The sequence below is a fragment of the Daphnia magna genome, linkage group LG1 (genome assembly GCF_020631705.1).
Source record: "Daphnia magna isolate NIES linkage group LG1, ASM2063170v1.1, whole genome shotgun sequence".
NCBI lineage: Eukaryota > Metazoa > Arthropoda > Branchiopoda > Diplostraca > Daphniidae > Daphnia > Daphnia magna.
The window spans coordinates 5,454,120-5,466,283 of record NC_059182.1 but is presented as its reverse complement, the minus strand read 5'-3'; the positions used below and the strand labels follow the sequence as shown (position 1 = coordinate 5,466,283).

The window sequence follows — 12,164 nt, the reverse complement described above, 5'->3', positions numbered from 1 at the left end:
AAAGTTCCTCGCTCCTTATTCCATTTATGAGCTTGGCTTTGAATGTGTGTTTTGCTGTCCTCATTCTGTCCGCTGCTCGTGTCATATCGTCTTTTGTTTTCCCTTTTTTTTTAAATTTTTTTCTTGTTTTCTTTTCTCTGCTTCGTTACGTCTATAACCTGTTGAATAATAAACGTCGTGAACATTCTGAAACAGAACAACAAACCCTCCCCAAGAAAAACCAAAAGAAGAGTTTTCATCTCTTTGACTCGAAATGCCGTGAGAAAACGCGATATATTTCCCAACTCTCTCTATACATCCAAATCGGGATGAAACATGTACTGTATATTTACATATAGGCCTACAGACGTTATACTGATCGATGACGTACATGCATCACAAAAAAAAAGAAAAAAAAAATGTCTGGTTTATTTTTTATTTCACCTATACGGCAACTGCCCCATAATAAATATAGATGACCTGCATATAACAAAATGCAGTTAGATCAAGTAAACGATCTGGAAACATGGCGCGTGTGATCTGTGCTGCTATATAGAAATACACGTCCCACGTGAAATTCGATTCGTCCCAATAAGTTTCCATCTCCTTTGGCCAACCGAAACAAAACACAGTGCGGGATCGTGTGTGATATTGAAACTATATAGCCAGCTTTATTACAAATACAGCGTCAAAACGTTTTTGTAAAAAAAATAAATAAATAAATAAAAATTCCCTGCCGATGATGAAGAACGCTGGCAGCGTTTAACAGTACACGAAAAAAGCTGAAGAAGTCAAAAGAGAATTCAAAGTTCTCCTTCCTCCTTTCGACCGAACCTTCTGGGTCATGTGGGTTTGTACCAAGCAGACACACACACACACGTACACACACATCGTAAAAAAAAAAAAAAACATAGGAGGAATTCCCTTTTTCTTGTATTTCTTTCTCTCTTCTTTTGCTTTGCGTATATACATTTTTTTTGGCCGCATATGTGGTCTCGCCCTGGAACCCCCCACACCCCGTAAAGGGATCCACAGAGGAATGGTTGTGTTGCGTCGCACGGATAGCTGTACATATACCCAAACCGCGACAAGTAAAAAGAATTGAATAAAAAAAAAAAAAAGAAATGAAGCCGAGGAAACCCAAAGAGGCAGACCCCGACGTGAAAAGGAGGGGGGCTTCTTGGTAACTACTGAAAAGCCAAGAGCTATAAATGTGTACGAGCAGGCCCTATTGCTTATAGTGCTCTGTCAGTGTGTAAGACTTCTTCTAGTGTGTGTGTGCGTGTACAGAAGAGGGACGCTAACTGTTATAAAGCAGCCGGGTGAACACCAACGGCACGTCATTCGCTCCAAAACCACCAGTCCAACTGGAAACGTCTTCCTCTCGCTGCCGTTCTTCCTCTCTCTGTCTCACTTTGAAGCTTTTTGCATTCGAAAGCTGTCGAATTTTTCTTTTGACTCGGTCATTTTTCGTAGCAAGAATTTTGACTGCAGTTGGAGATCGAACGAAAACTTGAAAATCTGGCATCTCTTTGAGGCATCAGCGTCGTGAACGAGCAACGCCAAAACTTGAAATTACCGTTTGCCAACAGAGGGCACGCAGACGCACAGGTTTGTGACAGCTACGATAGTTGTGCGATTGTTCTTCGGTCATCCGCTCGCCAGCCGTTAAGGATTTCGATTTTTGTCGTGTCGTTGGCTTCGTCTTTTATCGATCAATTAAAAGAACAAAACAAAACACACACAAAAAAAAAAAAGTGATTCGGATTATTCCCCAGTTGTGCTGACTCTGTTTCTCATCATCATTCATCAAGGTTTGTACATTTCATTCTCCTCAATCCCCATCTGTTTTTTGTTTTTTTCAAATCCTTAAGTTCATTTGTCTAAGTGCAAAAATCAATTATCCCAAATGTGAAGTCATTTTGTTTTGATTAAGCAAATTCCTTTTTATTTATTTCTTGTTTCACCCAAATCGATTCGTGGAATGCTGCAGGTGCGTGGTGATTCCAACGCTCGTATCTCAAACCAACCGACAGAAAAAACATCAAGAAAAACACAAAACACAAAAAAATGTTCGTGTGGAGGTTACTGCTGGTCACCGCCTTCATCGGCGCGGTGAGTCTTCTTCTTCTTTTTCATATTCAAATGATTGCCGCCGTTGCAAATCCTATTGAAGTGTCTCTGTCCACCCCATCGATTCAATGCCACCCACAATGGCCATTTAGAAATCCAGTTCTATTTCGAATCATATCTCGACAGTTGATTGACAGCAATGAAGTACCCGATTTTTCGTTTCAGCTTAACGGTATAACCTCTCTTGTGTGTTGCATAAACTTTGCGGTTGCTGATTTCCCTCCCACCGCCACTGAAATTGCCTTGACTATAGATAATACCTTATACCTGTGTCAGGGATTCAGGGCTCGATGGGAATTGTTCAAGAAAAACCGGTCCTAGTGGAACTTGGCCTACATACCGGTTCTTATCCTCTCCCCTCTCCTGTGCGTCTTCTTCTCACGTACCAACCGACTTCCTCCTTGTGTAGGGAAATTCTCTTAAGACTCTGTCCTTTTGTCGTTTACTTAGTAGACGAATGTTTAAAAGGAAAAAACGACCACACAACAACGGTCCTTTTTCTTGGCCAATTGAAAGTCTTAATGGAGGGTGAAAAACATTTCATTTCTTTACGATTCAGGAAGTTCCTTTTTATTTTTTGGGGGGGTTAAAGTAAAGAATTCGATTAATAAAAGAACCTAGTCACGTGTTATAGCAGCTCCTTTCCCTATATTTGAAAATTCGATTATTCAAAGTTCAGTGATTTTTCTCTCCCCCTCCCTAACGTAATCCATCAGTCTTACCTTTCAGAAATGAAAAAAAAATTCTACATTGAACTTAAACGAAATACGCAAGTCTCTTTGTCGGGGGGAAGGGGAATTGGATTTTCTTAGCAGCTTTGTAATTTATTATACTCCCCCCTTTCTCAGCCTTAAACAAGTGAGAGAAAAAAAAGAAAGAAAAATAAGGTGTTTAGACCCCCCTCTTCTTCCTTATTGCTTTAACGATATAAGGGATCGGCAAGAAAAATGAGGGGGGGTATTTGGCCAGTTGCGCAAGAAAAACAAGGCCAAGGACGACTTGACCTCTCCACCTGCGCCTCGAGCACCTGTTGCCGCTTCTTCTCATTCATGGAACGACCAACGGGGGCTATCCTCTATTTTGTTGCCGTCTGCATTTCCGTGTTAATTAACAGCATAGGCCATCTAGGCAGAGCACGCGCGTAATATCTTCTTATATATGTGTTGCGTGCAGCGAATGCGATGACGCTAACGAAACTCAATTAGCCCTCCGTTTTTTTTTTTTGTTTTTTAATCGCCGACATCAACTCCCTGCTTTTTGATATTTTTCTTTTTTTTTCCTTTTTTTGATATCTTTGTTAAGTATCGTGCGTTTATTATTATTTTTCTCGGCGGGTAAATTTGCGTGAAAGAGGCGAGGAAAAGTGCGGACCGCTATGTAACTTTTAACGTTCATTCAATTGCCCAATGAAACATTTTTTTACGAGAACAAAAAAAAAAAAAATAGAGGACCCCATTTTTTTTGTGTGTGTTGTTCTTATAAAAGGAGAAGACAGGGAAATGTAATCAAGTTGAGCGGATGGACTTTGGCTATAAACAGAGGCCCAGCGCTAGAGGAACACATGACGGACATGAAAATGATAATAATAAAAAGAAAAAGAACAAAATAAAGAAGAAGAGAGAGAGAAAGAAATAGACAGACAGGTAGAAAACGATAAATGTAGGTCAATCGGTCTTGGGTTACTTCATGGTGTGTAATAAAGCAGCCAAAAAAAGAAGAGGCGGAGGACTCTCGAGAGATTCTTTCTCTGTTGCGCTTCGAACGATGGGCTCCTGCCTAGTAGGGAGGAGGTGACGTGCGTGTTGCTTGCCATAACCAAAAAAGAAAAAAAAAACATTCCTGTTTTCTCGGGGGGGGGGGAGGAGGGAATGGAGCACATTGACCGTTAAATATACATGGCATAGCTGGTGAAATGCTGCTGGCTTTGCTGGCGGCAAAGCAAGCATGTTCATTCCCCTGCTTCTTGGCAAGCCCAAACATAACGGGACTCAACCTGCCGGGCTTTTTTGGGGATCGTCTCGGCTCCTCCCCTTTACACACCACCGTTCCCCTTTTCTTTTTTTTTTTCTATTTCGTTACCTGTCGTTTGCACCTTGCAAGAGAGAGACGGGAAAGAGCTTCTCTCCCGTTGCTCCCGCCCGTCTAGCGTCAAATGCCTTGGCCTTCACACAGCCCGAGGGCCTTTTGCCGTGTTTAACTCAGCAATGTTCCACCGTTGGAATATGTGTGTTACGTACACCATCGATGTACGTTTTCTTTGGGCCTTGGGCTTTTCTTCTTTTTCCTAGTTGCGGAAGCCATTGACAGTTTGTGTGTGTGTGTGTGGCTTCACCTGTACACGCGGGAATGCCGCACCCCTTTTACTGTGGCACATACATGGACGATCGATGGAGCGTCCCGCCTTCGGGATGTGGGTCGTCAAGTTCTCACACAGTCAGCCGCTCGCGTCTCTTCCTTCTCGTTGGTTTTTTATTCAATTTTAATTTCCGATCGTGCCGCATGGTTCTCTTCACGACCCGTTCATTTCCGTTCGGTTCGTTCATTCGTATCGTTTTCTCCGACGTCCACTTGCGATGGCACAGAAAGCGGGTCGATCGCGTTCGCACCTTCTACGGCCGATCGATGAAAGATTTACACGCACGGTAGGTCAACCCAAAATGAAACGCTGGCGAGAATAAGAAGAATTGAAACGGTTCACGTCTTGACTTGATCGGTCGTGATTTTTGTTTCTCTTTTGATTATTTTACCGTTGTTTTTTTGAAGAAAAACGAATTTCGCAACAGGGCGATGCAAATTCCTGGCGGAATAATGTACCGTGTCGATAAATTCCCCAAAACAAAAATGGCGCTCCTGTTCAGCATGTGAAGATTTCAGCAATGGCGCGCGGCTTCGTGAGCATTCAAATTACCCTAGTGGCTTCGAGGAACTTGAGATGAAAAAAGAAAAAAAAAAAAAAAAGCCGAGTCAAATCGCAATGTTATAATACAAAGCCGAGAGCGCAAGTTAGAAGAGGAAACGGGGATCTCGGCCTCAATAAATTCAGCTTGTCAAACAACAACAGGGGGCAATAATTATGCATGCAGACACAGTGTGTACAGCTATACTCTGTGTGATCTCCTTTTTTCTTCTTCAGTGTTTCACCTTCTTCAGTGAAGCGACAATGACTTGGAAGGTTTAGGCTGCCATTCGAGACTCGGTATTTGCGGTATGGGTGGGCGGGGTAGTGACGGCGGCCGCGGAATTGCAAAGTCGTCAACGCAATTATTTTCGTGCATTATTATGGGTGAATTGTTTCGCTACGTTTCTTCTCTTTAGCCTGAAGAAATAATCATTCGAAACAATTCGAAAGAAAATGACTAACAGAAAAATGGTTAACATTGTAACCCTCCGGGCGATGTTTCCGTGAAGAAAACGAAAAAAAGGGAGCGCCTCGTTGAACACATTCACTAGACCCTGTGCCAAAAAGTCCATATTTTATTTTTTAGCACTTCAAATCTGCGGGATGCCAAATTTATTTCAGAGTCCATTTTTTTGTTTTTTAAATGACGCGACTGACCCGGCCATCATCCAAACATGTCCCCGTTTCTTAAAAAAAAAAAATAAAAATGACTGTGTCATTCTCTTCACATCGACATAGTTAAAAGACAACAACCAAAAGTAGAAAGAGATTAGAATAGCAGAAGATGTTATACGAAGGAAAGAGCGGAGGGGGAGGCACAGCGTGGTAGTGATTGGCTTTCATAGGAGTCCTTAACTACAGGAACCGAAAAAAAAAAAAAAGAATTGAAAGAAAATAAGAAAGAAAAAAAAGGAGGAAGAATACATATAATCATAACTTGTGTTGTTGTTGCTGGCCCGCTGCATAAATAGAGGCCATTCAAAATGAGCGCCTTCGGGTACACTTGTCCGTTATTCTTTCCTCCCGTAGCCGCAGTTCTTTTTATGGACATTCTTCCGATTTTTTGTTGTTGCTGTTGAGGTTATTGTTTTCTGTTGTTGTTTTTATTTTATTTTTTCCGTTTGGTCTATACTCTCCAAAGTCGTGGACCAGCGTCAGATAATAAATATTCAAAATAAAAGGCAAACAAAACAAAAAGAGCGGCGTTTGTCCATTAAGAACAAAACAGACCTCACGCTGACAAGTGTCAAGGATATACAGCATGCAGATAAAAGGATAGCCAGTTAAAGAGAACAGTCCCCTTCTAGTTAATCAAGAGAAGCAAAGTTCGACCTGTTTTGTTTAACTTGACTGCAAGTGTTTGACCTAGACAGGGTATATTTTGCAATCACCAAATTTGGATTGTTTTGCAACTTCCAAAATTGGCCTTTCTCTTATTCCCTTTTCGTGCGATTGTTGTTGCATTCATCTTTAGCCGTTTTTAACGAGTGGCCCCGTGATCGTGCACAACTACAATGGCTGTTGATGTTTAACTTCTTTGTGTGCCCAAAAAAAAAAAAGAAAAGAAAAGATTGAACGCAGCGCTGAAGGCAAACAACAACAGTCGGTTAGCCGGTCAAGTAAATTTCTTCGGGATCAAACGTTCGGTCAACTCTTTCGGTGCCCTTCTGATGAAGATGGATACACACATTGAAAACCCCAGCTGACGGATGAACGAAAGATTCCCCCATCTTTCTTTTTAACACGGATCTCGAAAGAGTTTGATGATATCGCCGAATCACGATATCCTTCGATTCAACTCGATTTGCATTTTCGCATTGCATCGAATTGGCCGAATGCCACGGCTAATTCAAATTGGTTGCATTCTTTTATTCGTTTCTTTTCATTGTGTCATTTTTATTCATTTATACGAGGCAATTGAGGACACCGGAAAGACGAATTGGTTTGATTTTCTTAATACTCTGGTTATATATAGACTTGTCTAACACACAATGGCATGTCTTCTTCTCTCGCTTGAAGAAGAAAACACAATGTAACCACGTAACGCCACAGTTCCATGTCATGTTCCCCCTTCTAAATACGTGATAGGCATCGACGCGTATCACACATCAGTCTCCCCTTGTTTTGCGTGTTTCTTTTGTTTTGTTTTCCTTCTCTCTTGTAATACGAGTGAGCCCATCACACGTATCCTCGTGTTTCTTATTTATTTATTTTTTCGGCTGATGGCAACAGCCGAACCGACTCCGAATGTGATTGACCCAATGGCCTCGATACGAGACGTGGCTTAACAATCATCAGCTGATGTGTGTGTACGTAATAAGGTGCACGGTGGTTGGTGCGCTCTCAATTTTTTTTGTTTCCCCCTTTTTGTTGGCAGCGGCAATTTTCTTTCAATGTGCCGTGATGCAATCAGGCCGACTTCTTTGCTCTTTGTGCTCGTAATCTAAATTTGTTTCTTTTGTCTTTTTTTGTCGGTGGCCTTTTGTTTTTGTTTTTTGTTTTTTTGCCGGCATCTGATGACAACATAAACAACAGGTGGTCCTAGCCGCTGAGGAAGTCAAGAAAACCGAAGAGAAAGCCGCCGACAAGCCCGTCGTCGTCGTCGTGGAAAAGGCGGTCGAGAAAACGGCAGACATTGTTCAACCGGCAGATAAAAGCGTAGCGACAGCAGCGCAAAAGGATGCAGTGGTTAGCCCTTTGGCCGGAACGCTAGCAGCGCCAGCGGCCGTTGCTAAAGCGCCGGCCAAAGTCGCTCAAAATCGAGTGGCCGTCATTGACGCTGTCGAAGGCGAAGAGGAGGAGGAGGAAGCGGAAGAGGAAGAGGAAGAGCCGCACGCTTCGGCTTTGCACGCAGAACACCGTGAAGCTGTTGATGAGGAAGAGGAGGAAGAAGATCAATTGGCTTTGGAGACATCCAATGTCCAGGAGAAGGACGGAGCTGGACACGGACACGGACACCATCATCACGAACAAGGCCCAGCTTACCATACTGGCGGCGGATCGCAGCATTACCACGGCAAACAACAAGGTCCGATTCCGGTGCCACTGCCCGTTCCGGTTCATCCGGCATCGGTCGTTTTGCCCACGTTGCCTAAACAGCAATACAACCCGCCGGCGCAGTACAAAGCTCCTCCACCGAGCCCGTACATTCCTTCGGCTTCGGCTCCTGCTCCGGCTTACCAGTCCGTTCCTCCTCCACCTCCGCCACCTGGACCTCAGGCCGCCTATTCGGCTCAACGGCCCGTCTACTCTCAGGCACCACCTCCGCCCAGGCCGCAATATCAGCCTCAACCGCAGCCTGCCTACCAACCACCTCCACCTCCACCAGCTCAACCTATCTACGCTCCTGCCCCTCAGCCATCTTACCAACCACCTCCTCCACCTCCCCCACAGCCGTCTTATCAACCACCTCCCCCACCTCAGGCTCAGCCATCTTACCAGCAGACGGCGTTCCAACCACCTCCGCCACCACCATCTTACCAGCCACCCGCTCAGGCTTACCAACCTCCTCCACCACCTCCACCGGCCGAGAGGAACTCGTACGGACCGACTAGCGCTCCCTCTTTGCCCGAACCTGCCCAGCAAGTGCAACAGTACCGTCCCGAAGCAACGGTCGCTCTTCCCGCACAAGCCGCCCCATCTGAACCGTGGCCAGCCCCCGTCCAGGACATGCCCAGGATCGTTTCGCTGGATGTCAAATGCGAAAAGAATCTGATGAAGGTCTTCATTGAATTTGATAAACCTTTCAACGGGGTCATCTTCTCAAAGGGACACTACGCCAACGCCAACTGCGTCCACCTGCCGGCAGGACTCGGCCGCACGTCGGCTAACTTCGATGTCAGCATCAACACTTGCGGTACAACTGGCAACACTGAAAACGGCCTTTACGGCTATGGCTCTCAGGTATGTTAACCAACTTCATTTTCGTTTTGTTTTCTTTTTTTGTCAAGTGCGTGTGACTTTTGCAAATGTTTTGTCCACGCGCCTTCCAAAGGAAAGAGGGCGGATAAGTAATGCCTGTCCAGTATAGACTACGTCCCGTAAATGTTGGCAGTAATAACGATAACGACATGTGTGTGACGTGAAAATAATGAGCGAGCACATGCTGTTTTTCCATCCAGCCGTTCGTCATCACGCACAAGTTGGCGTGCCGATTTCCCCCGGTAGCCACAACAACTGGACGGAGTCACATTTTTCTTTTCTTTCCTGTCCGCTAACGGTGTCTTTATTATGCACGGCAACTGTCGTCTCTCAGTCTGGCCATGGGAATTGTGTGTTCTTTGAAAACAAACGTTATTTACACATACATATAGAAACAAGTCCGCAAATAGTTAACTATGCGTGTCCGATGTACTGAAAGACAAAAGCCAACTGGCCCGTAAAGCAAACAAGAAAAACGAACGGAACAAAAACGCTATAATAACGTTTCGAGTTAGAGTTATTCAAACCGATGGCACGTCCTTTTATGAGTCAATTATGAGCCGCTATGAAATAAGATGCATTTTTTTTTTTGCATATACAATTACAAAGGGGAACACGAAATTTTAATGGATTATGTTTTTCAAAAAAAAAAACAAAACAACAACAGGCCGGCTCGGGAACATTCTTCGAGAATACAATCATTGTCCAGTTCGACCCTCAAGTCCAGGAAGTGTGGGATCAGGCCCGCAAATTGCGCTGCACTTGGCACGACCAGTACGAGAAGTCGGTCACGTTCCGTCCGTTCCCCGTCGACATGTTGGACGTCGTTCGCGCTGATTTCGCCGGCGACAACGTCGGATGCTGGATGCAGATCCAGGTCGGCAAAGGACCATGGGCTTCTGAAGTGTCCGGCTTGGTCAAAATCGGTCAGACGATGACCATGGTGCTGGCCATCAAGGATGACGACGGCAAATTCGACATGCTCGTCCGCAATTGCATGGCTCACGATGGCAAACGGGCGCCCATCCAATTGGTCGACCAGCGAGGTTGCGTCACACGACCCAAACTCATGTCACGATTCACGAAAATCAAGAACTTTGGCTCTTCCGCATCCGTCCTCTCTTACGCCCACTTCCAGGTACAATATCCTTTAAACACTTGTCAATCTAAAATCGATAACAATGTTGAATGGTCTTGTTGCAGGCTTTCAAATTCCCCGATTCGATGGAGGTTCACTTCCAGTGCACCATTCAAATCTGTCGCAATCAATGCCCCGATCAGTGCGCGGGATCTGAGCAATACTCGGCTGCTTCGTCAGTGTCAGCCAGCGAGCCGAGGAATCCTTACAACAGGATCGGGGCAGTGGCCAGCAGACCACGAGCTGAAGATCAGGATGGCATTCAAAGATCGCCGAGAAGTCAGCGCGATGTCAGCGCCTCTGAACAAGAGCCGACTCGGGCAGAGCAACAGGATGTCGGTATCAACCGCATCATCCAGGTGGTGTCCACCGGCGATTTGACGTTCGCCCTGGAACAGCAGAGCGACAACACGACGACCATCGTCTTCCCGTCGCGTTCAGAGACCGAAGGTCTCATTTGCATGACCTCTCCCGGCTTCGCGGCCACTCTGGTCGTTCTCCTGCTCATCTTGATCATTTCCTGTTTGCTGTCCGCCTTCCTCTGCATCCGGCACCGGGCCTTCGGTGTCGACCGATCGTTAGTCTCAGCCTTCGCCAATCCAGCTTTCGCCCACAAGAAGGGCCATTTTTAGACATTTGAAATAATCGCATCATTTGGTCGGAGAAGACGTATTATTATAAAACAAATAATTTGGGGGGGGGGGACTAGTGACGATCCAGCAAGTTGGATCACGGACGTGCCGCGCGCCTTTCTTAATGGATTGCGCGCAACACTAAAGACGCATTTATTTATTTATTATTATTATTTTTTTAAACACAGCACACGGACACAGACACAAGACGTTTTTATTTTATTTTTGTTTTCTTTGACGACGACTGGACAAACACGAATTCACGCACAGACTTCTTGACATTTACGGGGGACAGTTTGTTTTTTTATTGTTTTGACGACCCATTTTTTTGTTTGTTGTTGGACGAGACGCATCACATCACGGGTGACATTTTCTCTGGAGCCTATACTATTTAATGAGAATTTCACTTTTCCTTAAGTTAATTTCTTTTCATTATACATTTTCAAATAAAAATGGAAAAGACACAACGACTGTATTATCATTACTACGCGACTTTCAGACTTGACTATCTAGCAGACTGACAATTGTTTCCTCCCCCCAGAAAATTGGAGACATAAAGAGACGATTGGGGACATCATTACTTCACATTCGATATATATTTAGCTATTACGGACGCATAGACTGACGCACAGACTGACACCGACCTGGGAGAGTAAGACGAGACTTCAGCATGTCTACATTTTCCTTTAAAAAAGAACAACAAAACAGAAGACGTAGTTTGACGGACAAAAGCATTAACCAGTTTTGAATTCAATTTTTTGTTTTCCCTCTTTTCATTTGGTTTCGATATCTAGCGCGCGATCACGTCAACTTGTCAAATTTGATTAGCGGCATTTTGATATCGATCTAACAATCAATTTTCCTTGTGTTTTTTTTTCTCTTAATTTAATTTTTCCGTGTCTCTTTTCATTTTTTTTTTGTTTTGAGGGTTTTACAACGAAATTGATCACATCATGTCAAGAGACCAATCCTTATGATAATGGCGGATTACTAGTATGTAACTCGTGATCTTGGGAATTTTTCAATTTTCCTTTTTTTTTTTTCATGTTACTTTTTCTTTTCTCAGTTTTTATTTAACGATTTTCATTCATTCAATTGGGATTTTTTAAATATTTTTCTTTCCAAAATGTATGCTGTGTGTGTGAGTGTGCGTGTGTGTTGAAGACGACAGAACGATCAACAAATCATAACTGACGCGTGTGCACTTTGATTTTGCTCATATTTCGCCCTCCTTTTGGCCTGTACTATTTTTTTTTCTTTCTTTCATTTGGGGAAAAACAAAATTAAATTTCGTGCATGTATTTATGTATTCCTTAACTGATTCTTAAAGAAAAAAAAAAACACGGGAAACAAAGACAAACGACGACGCGTGTGACTATAAACATTTACGACCTATACCCCCTTTTCTTAATTTTTATTTTATTATTCCTACCCATTTTTTTTAAATTGATTAATGATAATG

General features: G+C 43.8%; 1 protein-coding gene across 1 annotated transcript; it reads left to right on the top strand.

Annotated features, from left to right (window-relative positions):
* Window positions 1-1,648: 1,648 nt before the first annotated feature.
* Window positions 1,649-11,169, top strand: LOC123469496. The gene is made up of 5 exons (XM_045168583.1): window positions 1,649-1,793; window positions 1,973-2,094; window positions 7,547-8,914; window positions 9,600-10,070; window positions 10,136-11,169. Exons 2-5 carry the CDS (start codon window positions 2,050-2,052, stop codon window positions 10,700-10,702), a joined length of 2,451 nt encoding a protein of 816 aa, XP_045024518.1. The 5' UTR covers window positions 1,649-1,793; window positions 1,973-2,049; the 3' UTR covers window positions 10,703-11,169.
* Window positions 11,170-12,164: the final 995 nt, after the last annotated feature.